General features: G+C 32.5%; 3 protein-coding genes and 1 non-coding gene across 4 annotated transcripts; 1 reads left to right on the forward strand and 3 right to left on the reverse strand.

Moving 5' to 3' along the window:
* Positions 1-2,722: 2,722 nt before the first annotated feature.
* On the reverse strand, positions 2,723-4,108 carry LOC133287604 (uncharacterized). The gene is made up of 3 exons (XM_061485242.1): positions 3,972-4,108; positions 3,338-3,704; positions 2,723-3,235 (listed from the first exon to the last, which is right to left on the reverse strand). The coding sequence occupies exons 1-3, from the start codon at positions 4,106-4,108 to the stop codon at positions 2,723-2,725; spliced, it is 1,017 nt and encodes a 338-aa protein (XP_061341226.1).
* A 5,214-nt stretch (positions 4,109-9,322) lies between these two features.
* LOC133287585 (urease accessory protein G) lies at positions 9,323-14,162 on the forward strand. Its single transcript, XM_061485223.1, has 6 exons — positions 9,323-9,652; positions 10,160-10,220; positions 11,456-11,657; positions 11,813-11,934; positions 12,046-12,150; positions 13,811-14,162. Exons 1-6 carry the CDS (start codon positions 9,375-9,377, stop codon positions 13,892-13,894), a joined length of 852 nt encoding a protein of 283 aa, XP_061341207.1. The 5' UTR covers positions 9,323-9,374; the 3' UTR covers positions 13,895-14,162.
* Positions 14,163-14,891: 729 nt separating this feature from the next.
* Positions 14,892-14,964, reverse strand: TRNAF-GAA (transfer RNA phenylalanine (anticodon GAA)). The gene has a single exon. It is a non-coding gene; the product is annotated as a tRNA-Phe (tRNA).
* Positions 14,965-16,659: 1,695 nt separating this feature from the next.
* LOC133287621 (cytochrome b561 domain-containing protein At4g18260-like) lies at positions 16,660-18,244 on the reverse strand. Its single transcript, XM_061485263.1, has 4 exons — positions 18,110-18,244; positions 17,725-17,889; positions 17,115-17,263; positions 16,660-17,002 (listed from the first exon to the last, which is right to left on the reverse strand). Exons 1-4 carry the CDS (start codon positions 18,242-18,244, stop codon positions 16,660-16,662), a joined length of 792 nt encoding a protein of 263 aa, XP_061341247.1.
* Positions 18,245-24,557: the final 6,313 nt, after the last annotated feature.

The following is a 24,557-nucleotide window of genomic DNA, read 5'->3' on the forward strand; positions in this document are numbered from 1 at the left end:
TTTAAACATAATTATTCTCAACTGAGATCACAAAGACCCGAGATTCAGTCAAGAGATAACGATTGGAACGAAGAGAAAAACACTTATATTAATTTAAAAGACAGATTACAAAAAGAAACAAAAAATGGAGAAAGATGGGTATTTGCTCGTGAGGAGTCTTGATGGTTGTTTACAGAGAAGGGAAGAGGGGTTGTCATTTAACTATAGTTACAACCGAAAATTAAACTAAGTTACTAATTACTACTAAGTGATCTCTTCCTTTCGGACTGCAAACCCTCCAGGATTCGATGATGTTTTTGTGTGAGGGAGGTCCTATTTATAGCTGGAAGAGGAATTGCAAGACTGTAATTCCTTTGGAGCTAGTTGCTTGAATGAGGGGACGAAACTGTGGCAGCAGAGTGCGAAGCTTGCATGAATTGCTGAATGGAACAGGATTTGGTGATGATTAGTCGTATTTTGCAGGTCTTCCCATGTTTTGCTTCTGTTTTCAGCCAATGAGAACTCTTGATTCTCTGCTCTTCACGTTTCCAGCTGCTCAGTTGGTGCACCGCCTTGCTTTTTAGAAGTCTTTAACTCTACGTTACCTGCAAAGTGTACAGAAGCATTAAATGAATGGAGCAAGTGCATTAAATGCATCTCAGTCCGTTCCCCTTTTAATATATTTTAAAGGAATACGTTACCATCCGTTCACCCACTGTGTTTTTGTCACAAATGTGTAAAACAAGTGATTTTCATGCTGAAGTTGCTCATCAGATGAGGGAACGCATGGTATTTTGTCATCAAAATGGGCTTAGATGGGAACGAATTTACGTCCCATCAACTACAGACAAGTGAATGGAAGAATTTTTAAAGGAAAGAAGATTAACTTGGTCGGAGAAGTTATGGCTTTGTTTACAAAGCTGTATTGGCAGATGGGAGTCTCATGCTGAAGATAGCTATGCAGGCTACAAAGGGCATTGAGTACCTTCACAAGGAACTATTGCCTCCAATTGTTCATAAGGATCTCAATAGTTCAAACATTCTTTTGGATTCAGAGTGGGGGGCTAGAATTTCAGACTAATGACTTCTTACTTCAAGTGACAAAGATCTTATTGGGGACTTGGAAAGTGATGTTTACAACTTCGGGATTGTATTACTTGATATTCTAAGTGGAAGGAAGGCTTATGACAAAGATTTTACACTCCCAAACGTTGTTGAGTGGGCAGTGCCTTTGATCAAACAAGGGCAGTGACTTTGATCAAGCAAGGGAGTTGATGTATCACACGCATATATGGATAGAGGAGCTTGCAACCACTTTTTCTTTCAGATATATTTTTTCTGTAACTCAAATATTTGAAAATAAAAAATGACAACCATATAAGGTTGAATTTTATTGATGTGCAGTTTCTCTTTGTTGAACTATTTACTCATTTCATATTCCCAGATCCCATCCATCTTTTTCATTCCTTTTCCAATAAAAAATTACATGGGTGATTATTTGTCTAGTTTCGTGAAGAAATAATCAGTCACTAGACAAGTTTCTATGACATAATCAATGCAAGCATCAGTAACTTAATGGAGCGAAGTGCACAGCTTCGTGCCAAAAACTGACCATTATGCATGTATTGATGACAGATAGAGGTTGCTAGGAAAGGGTCGAAAATAAATAACCAGGTTAATGTAATTTTTTGCAAGCAAACATTTAACAAGATCAATGTATCACACGCATAAAGACATTACATCAAATTGTTTCTATTACATTGTTGATCATTTGAGATATACTGGCGCAATCAGGACTAATTTTATAGCTACAACACAACATGCCAATCCATAAAGTTGGTGGTTTCCCATTACATTGTTAATCATTATGAATATCATAATGTGCCTTTGCTGTGACATAATCATATGGCAATCCTATCACTTGTTGTTAATGAAACTTTAGGGAAGCAAGATACAACCCCTTCTATTCTTCATCCCCAAAGCTGCATTTAAACCACCATCCATCACCTGCAAACCACCAAATTTTGCATTATCATATGCAAACCAACATTAGGGAATGTGACTAATTTCTTTCCTTCCACTTGCTGCATTATCCATCATCTGCAATCTGATAAACCACAATGCAACTCATTAGCACTATTTTTTTTTTAAAAAAAAGTTGCACTCATCCATCTTAATGTTTAAGGAATTTCCTTGTAAACCACCAACTGAATATCATATGAAGAAGATGTCTGAACAAGTGGATATTCGTTGCGAACAGAGTGACATAGTCATAACCTATAACATAATTCAGCATATTAATAAATGCATGGCGATATACATCCATTTGTTCCATAACTTAGGACAGTTTAAGATCCATAATATACATAAACATTAACCTCATATGAGTACAATCATCCATACATGGACAGAGCTTACAACATGGATACGAGCTAACAAAATATACATGAAGATTTACATCATATGAGTACAATCATCCATATATGGACACAGTTAACAACATGGCTTGTTGCTTACAAATTTTTTTAACATCAGATCATGTTAAAAGGATATACAAGACATCATCAAAAAATTCATCCAAGGTTACCATAACGAGCCATATATATCAATTGGCTTCCAAAAAGATTGGTGGTCATGCAGTATTAATGAATTCCCAACAAAGAAGCCACCATTACCTCTCTATCTTCTTGTGAACTTGCCATGAAAATATCAGTTATGCTACTGTCCCTACCCATTATCATAGCTATGTGAACCCTTGAGGCAGTGGCACACTCAACCCTTCAATCTTTTTCAATTCTTCAAGAATTGATTTCCTTTTGTCTCGATCCTCAGCTTGATATTTAAAACAAGGAACCAACTTACTGATATTCTCATTACTGTTTTTGTAATTCTGGTTTAGATCCTTCATAGCATCAGCAACCAAAACCACCAATTCTTCATCAGATCTGCCGCGTTTCTTACCTTTTTTAGCAACAAAGGTTGACACAGGGGACTGTGATGGTGCATCTTGGGTGGCACTGTCCACAACTGTCATCTCATAATGAGATGTTTGCATTGTGTCACCTAACCACTCAAAGATGTAATCTGCTCCAATCCCACTCTCAGCAGCAGCAACCACTTCTTTCTCAATTTCATCCACAGCATCTTGTGGCCCCTCTACATCATTCCTAGTTGCACCGTCTTTCCCAAATATTAGTCCTAATTGATCGAAGTGAGGGAATGGCTTCATGTAAAGGCCTCTAGCATTTGGGTGGATCTGAAAAATATTTACACATTTCATATTGTATAAACCAATTCAAAGATACGAATAAAATGAAATGAAAGAATTGAATACATATCTTTAACATTTTCACCTTACCTTAACCCATTCATTGTAAATTTCCTTTTCAACAGCTATCATTTTGTCTTTATCGTTCCAACCGAAGCCACTGCCTCTAACTGATCCAATCATTTCACATATGGCATTGTAGTGCCTCTTTAACAGTTTAATTCTTGATGTGATATGAGGAGTACCTTTCAAAGTACATACAGGTATCCTGTAACCCATCATCTTCTCTAATTGAGTTGCAAATCCAGGCCTGAAACCATTATCTCCTTTCCACAGTTCATCGATTTCAAGCAGACATTCAACTAGTATTTTGTCCTCTTCCCCTGACCAAGTATGGTTGACTCTTTTCCTTGATGGTTGATTATTTTCAGCCATTTGCAATGCTAAATGGCTGTATCTGGATATGTAATAGGGAAAAATTGTAAAACGTATTAACCTGCATAGTGATTATTAATACATTGTAAAACGAAAAATTGTCATTGTCATATAATCCAAACTAAAACTACATTAAAAAAATAAACATTGCAACTATTACATAGTTAAACGAAAATGATTATTGTCATTTAATCCAAAATAGGACAATATAAAATTATAAACATTACAACTATCACAACTATCACAACATAAACACCCGAATCAAACACGTTTCCTCCACATGTTAAACATCTGAGTGGCCATATTATCCCTCCAAACTGTCCATGTAGTAGAGGCCTCTACGTGAGTTATCAACTCAGTGTCTTCAAAATCATCTTGAGCTTCTTGCGTGTCCACAACATTGACTTCGAAAGGATTAAATGCCATTTCTCTTCTTATATGGTTATGAATTAAGCAACAAGCGGTTATAATCCTGCATTGTGTTTTAACAGGGTAATATGAATTTGATCTTGGAATGGCCCAACGCCCCTTCAGCATCCCAAAACAACGCTCTATGACGTTCCTAACATAAGAGTGTTTCATGTTAAAAAATTCCTTTGGTGATGTTGGTTGTTCTCCATATCGCCACTCAGAAAGATGATATCTTTGGCCTCTATAGGGTGTAAGAAATCATTCCCCATTCATGTAATCGGCGTCATACAAATAATAGAACCCTAATAAAATGATTTCCAACACTTCAGACACAATTTAATAAACTTTATATGTACACTATGTGTAAATTAGGAACACATTAATATATCTCAAATACCTTTTGGCACCCTTAAACCATTCGTACTAGATATGACATCTCTAAGGACCCTTGAATCTGCAGCTGATCCTTCCCATCCAGGAAATACATAAATAAATTAACAATCTTGAGAACAAACTCTTAATACATTGGTTGCTATTTCACCCTTCCTAGTCCGATATCTAGGCTTATCAGCTTGTAGGGCATTTATCTTGATGTGTGTCCCGTCTAGAGCTCCTAGATAATTCTATAATTCAAAACAAAATTAATAATAATGAAGAGACAAAAATATTATTATTGTCTTGTCATGATTACGAAATGAACATAATGTACACTTCTATGTTACCTTGAACCCTTTCCATTTGTCATCAGTTGAAATTTCAGGGATCGGCTCAGGTCGTTTAAGTAAAACAATATGACATCTTAAAACAGCCTGCAAAACCTTTGTGAATTGTCTACTTATGGTTTCACCAGACCTCATGAATTGCCTTTTAATTATCCTTTTCTTAACATCATGGGCTAAAATATGAAGGAATATGGCAACAAGCTCTTCTACCCCCATGTTCTTAGTCGGTTGAAGCATCCCAATTATCTTCAGTAACTCACAATTTATAAAAGCACCTCCTGTCCATCCTTGTATTCTCTATACAAGCAGTGTCACTAATATAAACTATTCTATGGAAAATGACTTCCCTTATCTTAGACCTACTATGAAAATCCCATTTAACTCTCTTCCTACTAATTCTCCTTTTTTTCAAACTTGTTTAATAGCAGAGCACATACACCCATCAAGAACAAAGTAATTCGATTCAAACACTCCAAATGAGTAATGAGTACCACTATTACAATGCACTCCGTTTCTGCATTCATCGCTATAATCTAACACAAAAATGATAAATTAGGAAATTCTTATCATTTACTAAATTAATCCATGCTACAATGTACAATTAACAACACTGAAATATACACAACATATAAAATATAATAGCACCGTGAATCAAAAAAAAAAACTCAACAAACAGATCAAAATAAGGAACATTAAAAATGAGTAAATCTCCAACAGATGCAATACCCACATTTTTTTCCAACATATGATGAGTGAGTAAACTACATATAAGGGTTAATCCATTAATTAAGGTCACCAACATAGGACTAAGGTTACCATAAAATACCTTTGCTAATACACAAGTCAAGCTTCAAACATGCAATAATTAACTTCAATTTGTAATAATCATAAACACTCTGAATCCATATAAACTTTAAATAAAAAAAAGGATGGGGGAACACCAATGGCATCGACCATTGTTTTGGAACCAGTGGGGATGGATTGCGCAGCCAACAAAACAAAAGACAAGACAATGACTTTGAATCATTATTCTACAATGACATACAGGTACGAAGCTAATGTTCTACACACAAAAAAATGCAATGCATGCCCAACACTCATACCTAGTACATAAATTAAATATAGATCAACAAAAAAAAGTAATAAATTACTTTATAAAAAAAATGAAACAAAAATGTTAATAAAATAAAATAAGGTCACCAATATCACACAATAGCTAAACCCCCTTCATTTCAGATTTGTACAAATTACACTTCGAATAGAGGAGACAAACAGTGAGAAAATGAGGTGAAAGGAAAGATTGACTTCAACATGGTTGTTGCAACTGAGAGCGTTGGGTTGGGTGAAGGAGCCAAAGTACGCTCAAAATAACCATCAACCGAGAGCACAAAATACGAAAGTTTTGCAAATAAGGTTCGAAAACAAAAATAACCCCACATAAATCACAAACACAAACAATGGAGACAGCTCGTGGTGCCTCAGACAAGAAAACTCACGGGATATCAGCTTGTGCCCTTCGACGAAAATGGCTTCCGATTTTGAATGAGGTGAGTAGAAGTGCTTTTTTCAACAACATTGCTCACAGTAGAAGATCCATGACTTTTTCTGATGAAGAAAGAGAGACCAGTTATGAAGACCACCTATCACAAACGAAGGGTACAACTGTCCCAAAATATTAGACAACATTTTCTTAGATCTGGTATTTCACAAATACCACCCCTTTAGTCATAAGAGCAATTCCAAGACAAACTGGATACCCGAGCAACTCATATCAAAAACTCCTACCAAATGTGGTCAAGTACGAAACTCATTTTAATTTTCCTGGTATGTTTACAAACATTCCTCTGCCAAACAGGCCCTAAAGAAATACAATTTTACCGTAATTCTAGATTAAAGTAACAGTTATATTTCATTCACTTTTAAAACAAATTTACTCAATGAATATGTTTTTATTTAAGTCAAAGGTGATTGATTTTCCGAAGCTATTTCGTTCCTTTTTATGCTTGGGCTCACAACTGCGATAATGGCTTTGATGCTCAAACCCCTCGAGTTCACCATGTTTTGGTCTTATATTACATATAGATTTAAAAGAAAAAAATAGTATAATATAGATTCATTCTTTTTATTCTTATACTCATTATATATAAATTTTTTTTTTAAAAAAAATGGAATCTATTGACCCGTTATTATAAATTCCTCTAATAATTATGTTTTACTCAGCTATCGCTTCTAAGCATGAACGTGAACATTGAGATGTCTCTTACCATAAAGACAAATTTGCAAATGCTGTTTCTTTTCTTGTTTTCTTGATAGACTCAGTGTCACATGCGCAGAGCACGATAGCGCTAAGTCATATGATCGAGGTTTGTTTTAGTGGTCCTGTACACATGGTCCCATTTTTGTAAAAGACAAGAGAGTGAGAGAAAATTTGTAAAGAAGTAAGAGATTTAGAGGAAAGCACATCTTTCCAAAAATTGGAAAGGGATCACCCAAAAATATAAAAGGAAACTTTAAAAAATCCCGAAATATGATCACATAACCTGTCAGTTTGTTTGTACTATTAAAAATTTGGTACACACTTCAAGATAATAAATAAAAACAAAAACACGCAAAACTTGGGCTAAGTTAGAGAGGGGGGATATTTTGATTACTAAAAGTGTCCACTACCACCTTACTATTTATCAAATCACCATTGGATCAAAGAGAGAGAATGTTAAAAAATTTTTGAAGAGAGAGAAAATGTTAATCCAACGGTGATTAGATAGGTAGTAAGGTGGTAGTGAAAACTTTTGGTAGTCAAAATATCCTCCCTCTAAGTTAGATTACTATTTTTAAAAATGGAAAATATTACACTCCTTTTACATGAGGTAACTTATCTCATTTTCTCTTACTTCGATTTTCGCACCCCATTTTTTTTTTCTTTTTCTTTTTTCTTGTAATGGTGGGACCCACTCATTTTCTCTCTACCACTATGGAAGGAGATTAATAAAACCCTTTAAAAATAGTGTTTTAGTTTAAAAAAAAAATTCGTTTAATAAGATTTGTTTTATAAAAAAAGTTTTAAAAATTGTAACTATATTTTTATTTTTAGAATCAAATTTAGATAATATATTTGAGTTTTTTTTTATTTTTTGTTTTGATTTTTAATTTCTAAAACAAAAAAAATAGAAAATAACTATTTTTTTTTAACTATTCTATAAAATAATTTTAAGAACAAAAAAATCATAACACAGTCAAACACGTCCCAATTGTTCTATCTTTTAAACAAATAATGGGTAATTCTTTTTAAACAAAATAATGGGTAATAAATAAAGAGATTAATATTTTTCAGATAAACTTATTTTCCACAACTTAAAATAGAATTGTTTTGAGATTTATAATAAAAAATAAATGGTATTTTAGTAAAAATATATTATAAAAGAAAAGTAATTTTTTTTTTAAAATACTATATTTTTTATTCTAAATCTCAAACGATATTATTTTGAGATTATCAATGATAATTTTATTTATTATTTTTATAGAAAAAGCACTTTTCTCACAAATGAAATCAAAAGGTATGTACCAAAAAAAAAAAATCAAAAGGTTACTGTGTATCCAAAAAAATAATCAAAGGTTACTTACTAAAATAAAATAAGGAATTAAATACTAGAGTCATCCAAAATGAATTTAGGACAAGTTTAAAAAGGTAAAATTACTTTCGCAATTTCACCAAAAAAGGAGCATAGATATCAATAATTAAAAAGAAAAACATTATTCATAGAAAAATATTATATGAAAAATTTGTTGCAGAAATATTTTCTAACCGTAATTGAGATGTTAGAAAACATTATTCACGCCAGTAATTAGTAAATTAAAATTCACGAGTCCAATACTATTTAATATTTACCAAGCAGCAACAAATTTATTTTCCCAAAAATTGTTTATTTATACTTACGGAGGAGAAAATATCTCTCGTATCATATAAAATAATTTCTTTGAAGTCACAGACACAAAATATGTGAATCTCACATATTTTTGAAAAAAACCAATTCAAGGTACTTCTTTTGACGAGCGTATAGAAGATATTTTTTTCTTATGTAACATGAAAAAGTATATTCTATTTATCGAACAATGATAATAATTAAAGAGCTTTACTTTTTTTATGTTATAAGAAAAAAATTATTTTACGTTGTGAGATAAATTGAGTGAAGTTCACCAATGTTTTTAAAAAGAAAAAAAGAAAGAAATATATCTTTTTACGTGTGAGTGTAACATAAGAGATAAATCTTATGTATCATAAGAGTATAATTTTTCATAATTAAAAGGACATAAATCTAGAAGAAGTATAGATTATTGTTTTTCATATTATATTTATAAAAGTATATGTAATTTTTTTTTCCTTTTAAATGACTTCACATAATTTCGTACACTTTTATATTGGAGATAAAATTAAGTGGAATAATCCGTTGCATAAAACATTTGTATATATTGAATCTTGTGTTTATACTTTATACCAAGTGTACAAAAGAGTCTTATCGTTCCTATTATCGCACTTCACAGTTTAGTAGCACTCACAGTGAATGGCTTCTGCAGCTGAGCATGAACATCATCACCACCACCATGATGACGAGCCTGAACATGATCATCATCATCACCACCACGAAGATGGAGATGCAGGTTCAAAATCTTGGGTAGGTTCAGATGGGAAGGTGTACCACAGCCACGATGGTCTAGCACCGCATTCTCACGAACCCATATACTCACCAGGTTACTTCAGGAGAAGAGCTCAACCCCTTCTCAACAGGGATTTCAATGAAAGAGCTTTCACTGTTGGTATTGGTGGACCAGTGGGTACTGGGTCTGTATCTTCTCTTTTCCCTTCCTTATTTTTGTACCTTGCTTCAAATTGTGTATTTTATCAACATATAATTGATCATACATCTCCTTTGTCTATAAATCATTAAATTACTTCACACTAATTTATTATATAATTTTTTATCTTTTTTATGTTTCAGAAAATTTTATGGCAAGCTCAAATTTAATTAATTAGCTTTGCCAAAACTTATAATTTGAGGTTTATTTTTTCAAATTATTATAGTAAAGTGGACGTTGATATTTTATATTGTAGATGCTCTTCTTGTTAAGGATAGTCCTGTGATTCTTTTTTATCCACATTGTAGTTTTGTTGGGTACTTTGGGTTTAACTTCCATATCAATTAATTCCTATTCAAATATAATGATGCATGGAAAACGATGGGTAAAGATTTTCTGTCTGTGCTCTCTTAGATTTTCACTTGTCTCCCTGAAATTTCATTGTATTCAATGTGTGTAACGGATTTTGATGGGTCATGGTTACAACATGCAGGAAAACAGCTTTAATGTTGGCCCTTTGTGAATATTTGCGGGATAAGTACAGTCTCGCAGCTGTAAGTGTCATTATAAAGCTTAATTCTTTTTCTCTCTAAATATTGTATTTTTCAATGTTGAGATCATGAATGATTTAAGGATTATGTTCTCTTCCAATTCTAGGTTTATAAACTGGTTGTTTTTGGATATAGAATCACCACAAAAATAGTATCAATGTTGAATTTTGGGTTTTGAGATAACCATTAAGTTCTGTTTTTCATGTTCTTATGGAAGACTTGACAACATATGGATCTTCTAGAACGTAGGATGCAATGGTTCAGAAAAGTTTGTTGACATTTATTCAGGGTAATTAGAAATTAATCTACCTTGGGAATCAGATTTTTTACCACAGTTTAGTCATGCTGCAACCTGTTGAAGTGGTTGCTGAATTTTGTTCCATGCCTACATACACCATTAAATTGAAGTGGATGTTGGCATTCAGGTGGTCTTTTTCACTGTCGCCAACTTATGGAGGTTAGAGTTTTGCAGAGAGTTCATTTAAAAGAACTTTGTTTATTTTCTGTATGCACCTTAGATTTTAAAAAGTTATCCTTAAACAATTATGAGAACAAGACATTGTACCAAAGAACAACAAAGAGACAGTGAATGAACCCTATTTTCAATTTAACAGAAAACAGTTTCACGATCCCAAATGGAGACTTCACAGAAACAAACTATTGTATTTCATTCAAGAACAACTTCAACTGTTACACTGAAAGACAGATTACGCTAACAGAATTAACAATTGAAATGGACTAACAGGTTCCCTTACTCCCCTGTTACACCTAGCTACTGAGACACCTTGCCTCAATGGCCACCCAATCCCAAAATAACAGAATACTTGCCTACCCCTACTCCACAAATCCCCCCTCTTTTTATCCCCTCCTCTAAGAATATTCTAGAAGATTTTCCTAGAAAACTAACTAATTCACTCCCCACTTTCAGGCCCATCAGACGGTAAAACTGATTGCTTTTTTAAAACTTTTAGAGCTATGTATCACTTCTTAAGAATATCTTTTCCAAGCTTTGATTCTATGCTGCACTTTCCTTCTGGCTGTGATTGTTTATGGTTGGATTCCAAAATTTCTTAATATATTCCAGTTTAAAGGATGAATATAAGGTTACTAGCAGTCCAAATATGTTCCAGGGTGTGAATAATGGACATATTTATACACTAGAAAAGAAAGACTGCAACTATTTTGGTCCTAACTTCATTTGTGCACATTTTTGAATTGATGAAATGTGTTTATTTCAGGTGACAAATGATATATTCACTAAAGAAGATGGTGAGTTCTTGGTGAAACACAATGCACTTCCAGAGGAAAGGATACGTGCTGTAGAAACTGGGGGCTGTCCGCATGCTGCAATTCGGGAGGACATCAGTATTAATCTTGGGCCGCTGGAGGAGCTTTCAAACTTGTTCAAAGCAGACATACTTCTTTGTGAATCTGGGGGAGGTATTTTTACTTAAATAATTAGTGTCTGTTTCAAATTGAGTTAAAATCTGAAGCAAAATCGCTTATAATATTTTATTACACTTAAATATGTCCTCACTTTTAAAATTAAGTTTGGTTCTAAAAACTTTGGATATTCACTAGAGTTTCTTCTGCAGATAACCTGGCCGCCAATTTCAGCAGGGAACTGGCTGACTATATCATTTACATAATAGATGTATCCGGTGGTGATAAAATTCCTCGAAAAGGTGGTCCTGGAATCACACAAGCTGATCTCCTTGTACGTGCTATATGCATAGTTGTGACACTGTGGCTCTCATAAATTCATCAATGCAATTCTTGGCATGTGATTTTTAAATATGAGTCTGGAACTCATTGGACTTAATTCCAGGTGATAAACAAGACTGATCTTGCACAAGCAGTTGGGGCTGACTTGGCAGTCATGCAGCGGGATGCTCTTCGCATGAGAGATGGGGGGCCATTTGTCTTTGCGCAGGTTAGTTAAGTACATTGTTTATTGGGTTAGTAGTGTTTTTATATTATGGTCTATTACACATAAACCCCATGGTATTCTCTAGCTTCAGTTTTTCACTTAGACCTGCTGTCCTTATTTTTTCCTATGCTTGCAACCTTTGTGGCATTAAATATATCCAGCAGTTAATATCCCCCTAACAATACTGTCTGGTCATCTTTAACCCTTAACCACATGTTTCCTTTACAGAAAACAAAACAAGAGTCTCTACTAACTTATCTGCTAGTTAATGATTGCTTAAAATATACAGATTCAGAAATATACTCATCTATGCATCTTGTAGAATTATACTATTTGAGAGTTGACCTGCACTAGCAAATTCAAAAGCTCATATATGCATCTTGTAGAAATATACTCATCTATAGGCATTATAAATCCCAACAAAGACTACAAAAATAGGCTGTCTGATAGTTCACCTAACAGCTGAGTAGCTAGCCTAAGCATATTGTCCATCAAACACTAGCATGTTGGATTTAATTTGGTTGGTAGATATCAGGTTTGTAGCTTTATCTCTGAATCAATTTCATTCTTTTTTAGCTCTGTATTAACTTTTGAGTATAAAAGAATTGGTACAAGTAATAAATTTGAAAGAGAAGTATCAACTTCCAAGAAAAAATGAATGCCTTCTTTCCCATGTTATTTTTCAAGTTACTGAGCTTGCTTGTAGGTTCTGGAAGTTTATCACACTTAAGCGAATGATTTAAAATAAAATAAAGACAACACATGCTTTTGTCAGTAGTTAGCAAGAAGGAACCATATGTACCAAGTAAATGCCTAACCTTAAAATCATGTATAGGAGTATAACCAATAAACACCTCACCTTTTTGACTTTGTCTTTGGATTTGGATTGCATTTTTCCCTTGTTTAAACAACTGAGTTGTTCGCTAACCATTGATATTGATCCACCCTCAGATTTTTCATCAGATGGTAAATTGATTGAGCTATGTGTTGTGTCGTAAAATCTTAGATTTGTTTTATGAGTCGGAAATAAGCAGGCAAGGGTGTGAGTATTTTTTAACTGAAACTTGGGGTATACCATAGAAGGTGTGTGTAATTCGCCCATATATTGTGAACTTCAAAACAGTGTACAATTTCTGAAATACTTGGATCAAATCCATTACAAATATAATATTGAATTATGCTATAAGATGAATCTGTACCTTTCTGGATGACAAGAGCATATTAAACTTTTCTGTCTGTTTATCTTATTTGATTTATAAAAGTGCATCAATGTTTATATGAATCATTTCTCTTACTCAAGTTTTACTTATGCGTCTATAACTATTGCATTGTCCGAACCATGAAGACTCTTTTTCATATATATATATATATATATATATATATATATATATATATATATATATATATAGTTTACAGAAGCTTGTGCAGTTCACTTGCAACATTGTAAAGGCGGCAATAACATAGCTTGTTGTGAGCTATGACTTGTTAAACCCACCACTCACCTTATAGCATTGGAATCTTTGTCCAGCTTTACAATTTTTAGCATCCTAATCACCTTTTCTGAGCATCCACATATCTTTATTTTGGTCTTATATTAGGATTTACCATAATCCTTCAAATTTTTTACTCCTCTCCTTAACTTGATTTTCGTTTCTATGTGCAGGTGAAGCATAAGATTGGGGTAGAGGAAATTGTGAATCATGTCTTACAGGCATGGGAAGCAGCAACAAAGACGAAACGTCATTGATATTTCTTCGAAAAATGTTCTCCTCTTATGTTGGGTCCTTTCGGCTTTCATGCACGTTACAGTAATAACTTAGGAAACATGATCTTCACTACTTGGACCTGGCCCCTTATGTTGTATCTATTCGTGCATGTCACTTTTAACTTCAGAAACATGATGTTCGTATTTGGAGCAGACCATTATGTTGTGTCTATTCGTGCATGTTACATTAACAACTTCAGAAACATGTTATTAGTTAATCCAATAAAATTGTGATATGGTTGAAAGAAAGACCGAAGCATAGTTAACTCGGAACTTGGCAAATCAAGTTAGTTGAAATTGAGCATTAAAATTTGCTCATTCCACTCTATTTTCGCCCCCCTTTTTAATTTTTAAGCTTTACATTGTGGAGTTTATTACGGTGCACCTGTAGGAAGGTGCTGTATTGGCAGATCAATTACAACTTTAAGAAGTTAAAAATCTTGATTTAATATAAATCTCCTAAGTTATTTTGTAAGTACATTACTTCGGTTGTATATATTATTTACTTTTATAAGTAAAGAAGGTATAAAAGTTGTTTCACTAAACATCAAAATTGTATCCTGTTATAATTTATGTTGCAAATAATATATTAATGCTTCACATTCCCAGTTGCATAGACATGAAGTGATTATCACAAGTAGAGTGAGTACATGAAGTAATTCTTCAATGTTCTTGAACCAGTGTTTGGCAAAGGGATTTGGTGTGTCCGTCAACTGAGTGGAGTTGGGACTAGCTGACTTATCTCCTTTGCAAGTGCAAGATTTTCATTCATCTCATCTCTCCTTTATTAATTTATTCTTTTCCTTTTCACTTTTAAGCAATTTGAAGTTTGTAGTCCACAACTTCTTCCAGTTTGTAACAAAATTTTCAAATGAAAATGAAATCTTTCTGTCATTTTATCATTAATTATTTAAATGAGGGAATGAATCAATAAGAAGATATTATCCCGGTCTAATATTCAAGTAAAAAATTGATAAAATGCGGTGAGCGTGGATCGAACACGCGACCTTCAGATCTTCAGTCTGACGCTCTCCCAACTGAGCTATCCCCGCAACGTGTCTATTTTAACAATCATATTATATTTCACCATTTCTGAGAGTTTTGCGTAAAGGTAGCAAAAAGGAATTATTATAACCTACTAAAAAAAAAATTTATTATAAAACGAAAAAATATCAGATTGAAGAGAAAAGGAAAATGATTGAAGGGTTGAACGGATGAATGTCGGTGGGGGACACTTATTGGCAGTAATGGACGAGGACGGTGGCTTAGGATATCGTATCATTGATGGTTGGAAGTAGAACTGTGTACTGTAACAACCAACAAGGACAATCACCTTTTTTTTTTTCCCAACACTTTGATATTTATTTATTTATTTATTTTTTTAATTTTTTAATTTATTTTTTTTACGCCTATTTAAGGGATTCTATTTTTAGAGTAAATATCATTTTTGGTTCCTAACAAAAAAACATGGTTTCCACTTTAGTCCCTTACAAAAATAAATTAGTCAATTAGTCCCTAACAAATTCAAAGTGGATCCATTTAGTTGAAATCGTGGTCTGTCACAAATTCAAAAAAGACCTATATTAATCCCTCAAAAGGACTAAAATGGGTCTACTTTGAATTTGTTAGGGACTAACTGACTAATTTATTTTTGTAAGGAACTAAAGTAGGGACCGTATTTTTTGTTAGAGACCAAAAATGATGTTTACTCTTATTTTTATATGAATTACATAAGAATTTTCAATACAAGTTAAAAAAAGAAAGAAAGTTGGAAGGAGTTCGATCTTGTTTAGGAAATACGTACTTTAATTGTTGACTTCAATCATTTAATTTCAGTTTATTATTTTTACTATTTAAAGTCTTAATGTAGATAATTTATATACACTTAGTCCAAAATAACGTTATTTTGAGATAAAAATTAAAGTATTTTTGTAATTATAAATTATTTCAGGATTATAATAATTTTTTTATTATAATTTTTTAACCCAAAACAACATCATTTTGGGAGTGAATATAGATAATTTATCTATATTCACTATAAAAACATTAAAGCTTTATAAAAACTATAATAACTCTGAAATAAATTAAAATTATAAAAACACGATAATATCTGTACAAAATAACGTGTGCTTAGTGCACATAAACGGCATAAAAAACCCTGAAAAAAGAAAAGTGCATTGCGTGCAGCTTGAGACGAAAGAATTAATGATTCCTAACTCCGTTACTCGTGAATATGCAGAGCAAGTAGATTAACAACACCACATACTTTCGTTTGAAGCATAGCAAATCTGTCACCCCTTAAAAATATTCATTGTGTTGCATAATTTAAAAACACAAACAAATACATATAATTGCTGCTAATCATGTGTTTCAAAAATCATACTTAATTTTCTCCAAAACTTATGATAAGTTCACACACTGCTAAAACGATTATCTATACATTTTGTGGTCACTATCCACACGCACACTTATAATATACATAATACAGTGTGAAACAATATACATTAAAAAATGCGGGAAGAAAAAAAAAAGGGGGGGGGGGGGGGGGGGGGGGGGGGGGGGGGGGGGTAACATTCACCAATCAAACTTCACTTTTTGATGAATGCACTCTATCAGCTTACCTTTCATAAAATCAATTCCCACTTGCATAAAGTGCAGGCACCAAAAACTAAAGTGAAAACAAACCAATACCACTAGCTAAGGGAAGCTTTAGAAAAAATGTAAACTAAAAGAGAGTCCCATGTTAATTAGTCAAACAAATTTCCAAGTGCATTTTTCTTTCCACATGCAACTGGTAACATCTCTTTTTGATTTTGCCTTTGAGGAATATCTTGGTTAGATGTCAAAGTTGATTCACTTCCTGAAATCACTCTTTGCTTTTTCATATATTCCAATTTGTCTTGAAAGAGGTAAACCAATCCAATGAATGTGATTTCCATTGTGAAAAGGATAGTCCAAAGCCTTGTCCCTTTTAAGGTTCTCTTATGGTAAGCATTTAAACCTGTGTAAATGTTGATGATCCCCACAAGAGAAACTATTGTCCCTAGTATCCAGTGTATTAAGTACCAATAACTCCTCTCTTTCTTTCCCCTGCAAATTCAATTAGAAATTGTGGAACATTAAGGTTAAAACAATATAAAGTTACCCCTTACAGAGAAAATGGGTGCTGCTACTAGACAAAGTGACAATATTGTGAATGAACCTGTGTGGTCTGAAAAATCCAATGAAGCCTTGCATCAATATAGCAACGTAAAGTGCCAGGCCTAATCTTTGGTGGTTGTTATCAAATGAATTCTCAAACTTTTTCAGAGACACAGCAGCTCCAACAGTGGCAAGAAGCACTGAAAGCATCTGTTAAATGAAATGTTATACTCTATCCAATGAGGAAAGAAAGGCCACATCTACTTTAAATGTATAATAACTCCCAACTAGTTCAGTTGATCAAATGATAATCATAATATTGTTGTTAATTGAAACAAATCCAAGTAATAGAAAACCGGTGGCTTAAAAGATAATACATCATTAGAAAAAGCTTTTGACACTCCACTACTAAAGTTAAAGTAAGTTATGATTATTTTGTAGAACATAGATGAAAACTTCAATGATTACATAATGTAACTTTCAAGAAGCATCTTATACTCCAGCTCACATCTTTTTATATATATATATATATAACCGTTGATCTACTTGCATTTAATGGCTTTAATTTATTAGTAACATGAATTGTTCGATGCAAGTGGAATCAATAATTAAGATTAAGAATGTAACTAATGCTGATATGAAATGAAGAACAAACAGAAGAGATATGTGACCTGAAAAGCAACATGGAGATAGAAGAGGACTCTACTCTTTCTTGATCCAGGTTCCGCTTTACTGGACCCTCTGATTGTAAGTATCCCAAGAGGCATTAAGAACCCCATTGATGCCCACAGAAGCAATCCATGCAGTGCAATATCAGATGTTTTCTGATGATTTACCTGCTATATTAACCGGAAGTAGTTAATTATGTAAGTTTTGTTTCCCAGTCCTTAAACTTGTCATTATAAATTGTTTGGTTGCTTTAGATAAGAAAATAAGAGAAGAGATAAAGATAGGTAGTTACATTTTCTGACTGCTTAAAAAGTTAGGAGCATTGAGAAAGAGGAAGCAGATGAAGATGAAGAAATTATATAGAAAACTCCAACGAAATTGGTGTACCTTGTAAGCTTCGTTATTTGTGCTTTTGCTACCAAGATGATTCACCTCCTCAAAGGCTGTGCAGTCAGTGAATGGAAGAACAAAAACATAAAACGAAACTATAACAAAGTTCATTGGTTTGCAAGAAATATGCATTATCATAGCACAATAAGATAGCAAGACAAACCTACTAATCAGTAATCACTACCCTATATCTTCTCTATCTCTCTGTCTCTCAGTTTTTAAGCTAAAGATGCTTTAGGATATAATTGATTTCTGGGGTGGCAAATAGAGCTTTTAAAATGTGGTGAAGGGACTTCATCCACTTTTTGTATGTATAAAGAAGCTTTAAAAAGTGGTGATATTCAATGTGAATATACTAAGTAAAGGCCAACATGCTGTAATTGCCATAAAATCGATGGGTTCTTCCAACATGAGTTAGTTGAATGCAAATATTAGCTTTTATTCAGAAGAAAGTAAAATGGAAAAGTTAGGGTGTGTATATATACTATCTCAATTCAAATGTGGGGTTGGTTGACATTTGCATACCATGTCATATTGTCATATTGTCATGGACGCGTTGAATTGATAAACAAAAGGGTCAAAATCCTATGGATACATGCTGTGCTTGATTTGAGGGGGGACAATTTGTAATGGTAATTAAGGTGGATAAAATCAAGAGACATAACCATTGTATTCTTTACTTCAATCATTTGTTTACTTTAACTTTTTCAGGGCATTTCCTTTAATCCAAAATAATTAACGTGCATGATTTTGTGTCTAACTTAGTTTAAAACAAATTACATATACCCACAATCCCACATAGCCTTAACTTGATTTCAGATTTTACAGAGACAGTGTTACCCATATAGTACATTTTTTTTTTCTTTTACTGTTTATGTCATGAGTATTTAGACTTCAACAATGCTACGCTCACACACTAAAATAAATATTATATTGTATCTTAATGTTTTTTTATCTGATTATAGTAAGGTTTATAATAAGCCAAATCATATAAATTATAATCAACAATCCGCATAAATATAAAGTTAATAATATATCAATTTAAATTATTCTTAGAACCCTTTTTTGGTTGAATAAGCCTTGGAATAGTCATGATAGAACGACTGGACACCAACGTAACATCCACCTCAACGTCTCATGATTATTTAACATGGCCAATTTCATGTTAAAAACGCCCATGACCAATGAGTGTACGTGGTGGTTCAGTCATCTTTTGCGTACTAAACCTCTTTCTTCCGAGGGGCATTCACTAATAGGGTTTAATTATTGAAAAAAAGTACGTCTTATTTTAAGCAACGTAAGGTTGTGTCATTTTAAGAGAGAGAAAAAGATAGATAAAAGAGGGGATAGAGAGAATTGACAAAGAAATAAAGGTGCGAGTCTCACCTCTTTGTGAAAATGAAAGGATATAAATTATATCATTTACAAGAATAAATATTTTTCTCTTAATTATTATAGTGTTATAAGAGATAAATTTATTTTTTATACATATATAAAAATATGTAAGGCTAATAATGCTTTTTTTTTCTTCTCTTCATACGAGTCATACAAGCCTCATATATTTTTATGTATATATAAGAAATAAATTTATCACATGACATAAGAAATATTAAACCCTTCTCTAATATCCACATGACATATATGGATTTTATTAGTGTTATGTAACATAATGTAAGTGTTGTTTCCAACTCTCATATCAAAAGAGAGAAAGAAAGTGGAATGATGAAAGAGAAAGAAAAACATGTAGACTCACCTCTTTAAGTATATTTAAGAAAACGGACCGAGGATGCCAACATTTTCATGTAACTTTTTGAAAGTTGGTACTTGCACGTTGGGGTGGTAAAAAAAGGTGTCACCAATTGAGTTCGCCCGTTTGATTTGTCATGGGTTAAACTCACGGTAAGATGAGTTGATCTGTTAGTTAGACTGATTTATTTATTTTGTAAATAAAAATATTAAACATCCTTGATTTGTATTTCATATCTGTTATATTTATGAGAAATACAATTTTTAATTTTTTTTTATCTTTTTACTATCTAGAAGGGTTGATGGGGCGGATTACCCGCTCTCTTACCTCTCCTTCAACGAATGCAAACATTAACAGAGATATTATGTTTCACACGTACATAACTGCATACTGATTGTACAAAATCCTCCATTTTTTTTAAGCAAAATAATACATTTCACATTTGACGAAGTTAAAATATTTAGCAATAATAATAATAATCATCATTTTTGGGGAAAAAAGTGTGTCATTTTAAATGACACACTTTGTGTCATTTCACTCTCATGAAGAAGTGAGACTCACACCTTCAAAAAAAATTTCACTCATTCTCTTTTCCATGATCTATCTTTTTCTCTCATTTAAAATAACAACTTTATATTCTTTAAAATGATATATATTTTTTTCATCATTTTTGCTACGCTAAATCCATTTTCATCTTTAGTTTCTGTTAACCTCACATGTGGTGTTTCTAGATCAGTGGCATCTTGATTAAAAGCTTGACCCAATTTTAAATTGGCAAATGCTTAAGTGGCCAGGTTGATCTATTGTTTGATTAGTGATGTTTATTGGAATGAATAACAATGATTATTCACTACTTACTGAATAATTGTCAAGAGAAAAGCTATTTGTTCATAATTATTATCAGAGAATAATATAAATCATTAAAAAGGCTCCTACCTAATACCTACTTTAAAGAGAAGTTTTAGGTTGAAGTGATTCTTAACATGGTATCAAAGCTTAAGTAACCATAAGGTTACGAGTTCTATCCTCACCACCCCAACTTGTGGAAATAAATAAAAAACACAAAAGGTAAACCAAAAATTAAACCTGTGCAATATCTACACTTCAAGTCCAAAGAGCTCTTGCATGAGAGATATTAGAGAATAATATAAATCATTAAAAGACCCTTATCTAATACTTAAAATTTTTGATTAAAGTGATTCTTAACAATTATTTCTATTTCTTGAATTGCCTGTGTGGTATATGAAACGGGCACTATATAGCTCGAGTTTAGAGCAACTCTAAAAAGAATAATGTTACTCATATATTTTGTGAGTATAAATAATCTCACATTAGATTTAAATAAAAAAATTAGATTATAAATATATAAAAAAATTAAAATTATTATGACAAAAGGGAGGAACTTTATCAATGAATTAAGTAGAAAACCGAACCATAAAAAAAAATTACATTATATTTTAATTTATTGGATATTAAGTTTATAAGTCTTTCCATTTATATCATTCTCACTTAATTCATCTTTAATTAATGAAGAAATTTATTAACTTGAACTCGAAACTATTGATTAAGTTGAAATAATCTCTCGTCAATTGATTCTGTAATTACTATATATACTTAAATTATAATAAAATAAAATAAATTGTAATTAAATAACAAAGAACATTACTTTTTTTTTTTTTTGAAGTACATGGGAATCGAACTGCAACACACACCCACTAAACACTACACACACCCCACCACCACTAGACTAGCCCTAGTGGGTTAGAACATTACTCTCTACACCAAAAAAGAACATTACTCTAATTTAAATAAGAAATGGTTTGTGGCAGAACATTGTACATCTATTATCAATTGATAATTCTACTGAATAGGACAAAGTTGGAATAATAATGGCAATCATTACGGTTGCATTATTTTCAAAGATTTGGCATCAAGTCAATATCACCGTAAATTAATATTTCATAAAATTTTCATCAGGTTCCTTTTTCTAGGATAAAGTCTCGGGAGTGAGAGATTGGAATTTTTATTTTTATTTTTATATAGGTATTATACTTTTTAAACGGATATTTAATATACTCCGCTTCAAAATTTATGAATATTGATTTGATACTAGTTAGAAAGTCATCCTATCTTAATATTTTCGTTGCTATACCTATGATAAGTTCTTGACTTGTACCAAAATCAGCAGATTATGGACATTAATCTTGAAGTAGGAAATACTGAAAAGAAAAGAGAAGGGACAAAAAGCACAGAAAAAAGAGACTTCTGAATGAGTTAAATCCGTGTAATATTAATTAAAATAAAATATTCTGCTATGTTATCATTCAAATTTGTTTGCCCGACATTCATAAGGTGAAATGAGTCCCACCCCACATGAGATAACAAGAGCTACCTAATATCACTCTTTCTTTTATGTCCTTCTAGAAACATGATTATTTCCTCTCTACAAATGTCAAATTTTAATAAAACCATATTATTTCTATATAATTATATAAAATTATTATATCCAACATGATGTCATGTCATTTTTCGCCCCTATGAAGATGTGTGTTACGATTTTATTTATGTTATTTTATTATTTTTTGAATTATTGAATTATTTAAGTAATGGGTAGTTATTTTTCTTGTTTTGTTATTAATGGAGTGTATTTGATGTTAGTGGGTAGTTACTTTTGTGATTGACTCATATTATCTATTTAAACATTGAAATAAAAATTATCATATAAAGATTAGAAAAGTTATTCCAAAAAGCACTTGTGCAAGAGGTCAGGCTTCCTCAATAAAGTCATTTGAGGTCAGATTTTCTCAATAAAGTCATTCTCCTATTTTTATTTATTTTGTTCGTAACAATTGGTATCAGAGTTCAGGCATGTACAAACGTGTTCCGAAATTGGAAGACACGATCCAGTCTTTGTTGGAGCAATTCAATGAGATGTTCAACCAATTATCCAACCGGTTGGACGTCTTGGTGGCTAACAGGCCCAACACCCTCTTATCTGCTATTGGGCTGGCAAAACTATACGAGATCCGCAATCAGAAGATCATATTTCCTACTCAGAATGTGCAACAAACCATAACAGTAAGTAACACCAAGGGGTCATCTTTATCCACTCCTACCAACAGTGCTGCATCTTTCGACAGTGGCGCCTCTTCCACCGGTTCGACTCCCGGTCGCTGTTTGACCTTTGAAGAGATATTTGAGCGCCAACAAATGGGGTGGTGCTTTCGCTGTAATGACACATTCACTCCAGCCATCACTGCAAACAATTGTTCACCATCCAAGCAGAGGCGATGATGGACGAAAGTGAAGGAGGAGTGGATATTGAAGATGATTCAGTCACTTGATATTTAACTTACTCTTGAGGACAAGAGTAATTTTAGGGGGAGAGAATGTTACGATTTTATTTATGTTATTTTTATTATTTTCTGAATTATTGGGTTATTTAAGTAGTGAGTGGTTATTTTTCTTGTTTAGATATTAATATATTTGATATTAGTAGGTAGTTACTTTTATGATTGACTCATATTATCTATTTAAACATTGAAATAAAAATTATCATATCAAGATCAGAAAAGTTATCCCAAAAAGCATTTGTGCAAGAGGTCAGGCTTCCTCAGTAAAGCCATTTGAGGTTAGGCTTCCTCAATAAAGTCATTCTCCTATTTTTATTTATTTTGTTCGTAACAATGTGCTACTTTCAAAGTTAGAGGGTAGCATGGTTCCTCAAAGCATGTTTGGTACACAGTATTGTATAAGGTCTGATTATATAAGATCTGATTAAATTTTAATATTATCCAACGTTTGGCATGATATTGTATAAGATAATGTCATCCAATATTTGGTAATGCACTGTATAATACTAGATAGGATAAAAATAAATATTTTTAATAAAAAAACCTTTTAATAATGAGTTTATATAATTCTTCTAAATATATCAGATGATATTAGTTTTTATAGAAATCTGTTGATCGGTGTGTCCAAAAAATATATTAATTTTTATAAAAAAAATCTCTGATATTTTAAAAATTTATATATTGAAAAAAAATTATTTTAATATATTAATATTAAAATAATATATTAATTCTTAAGAATTGCATTGGCTAATACATCAACCCCTTATCAGGCCTAATCCTACCCTCCTAGGCCTGATTAAGTTATACGTCATTTTGATGTATAAAGGGATCCTGCTGTATAAGCTTATACTATACAATGGTCACACCAAACAACTAAAAATGTCATAACGTATAGTATAAGCTTATACTATCAAGCCTTATACATTACACCAAACAGGCCCTTAAAGTCTGGAACCTTCTCCATGGCCTTTGCCTAAAGCCCTAAACTAAAATAATTGGAAGAACCCTGATCCAGGGGCTTCCACAAAAAAAAGTATTGGGCTTCCCAAATGATTCAAAAAGAGGATTATGAACCACTTTTGCACCATCTATTTGGATCCTCTCCGCCTCAATTATCCCTTTCAAGTTTTGCTTTGCATGTTCTCGACTGATCATTAGGGTCCAATACAAAGGCAAAATACCTGCAGCGACAAGCGAAAAAATGTTCTCTTATCCAATGTTATCAGAATCGACTCGGTCATTGACCTGGTTGGAATACTGAATTATTGAGTCAATGGTTCAACAAGTAAATCATTGATTGAATCAGTTGACCCAGTTAAGTATATGCAAATCTATATTTTATATT

This window comes from Gastrolobium bilobum, unplaced genomic scaffold (genome assembly GCF_033153095.1).
Source record: "Gastrolobium bilobum isolate Gb01-03AN ecotype WA unplaced genomic scaffold, APGP_CSIRO_Gbil_v1 utg2365, whole genome shotgun sequence".
Taxonomy (NCBI): domain Eukaryota; kingdom Viridiplantae; phylum Streptophyta; class Magnoliopsida; order Fabales; family Fabaceae; genus Gastrolobium; species Gastrolobium bilobum.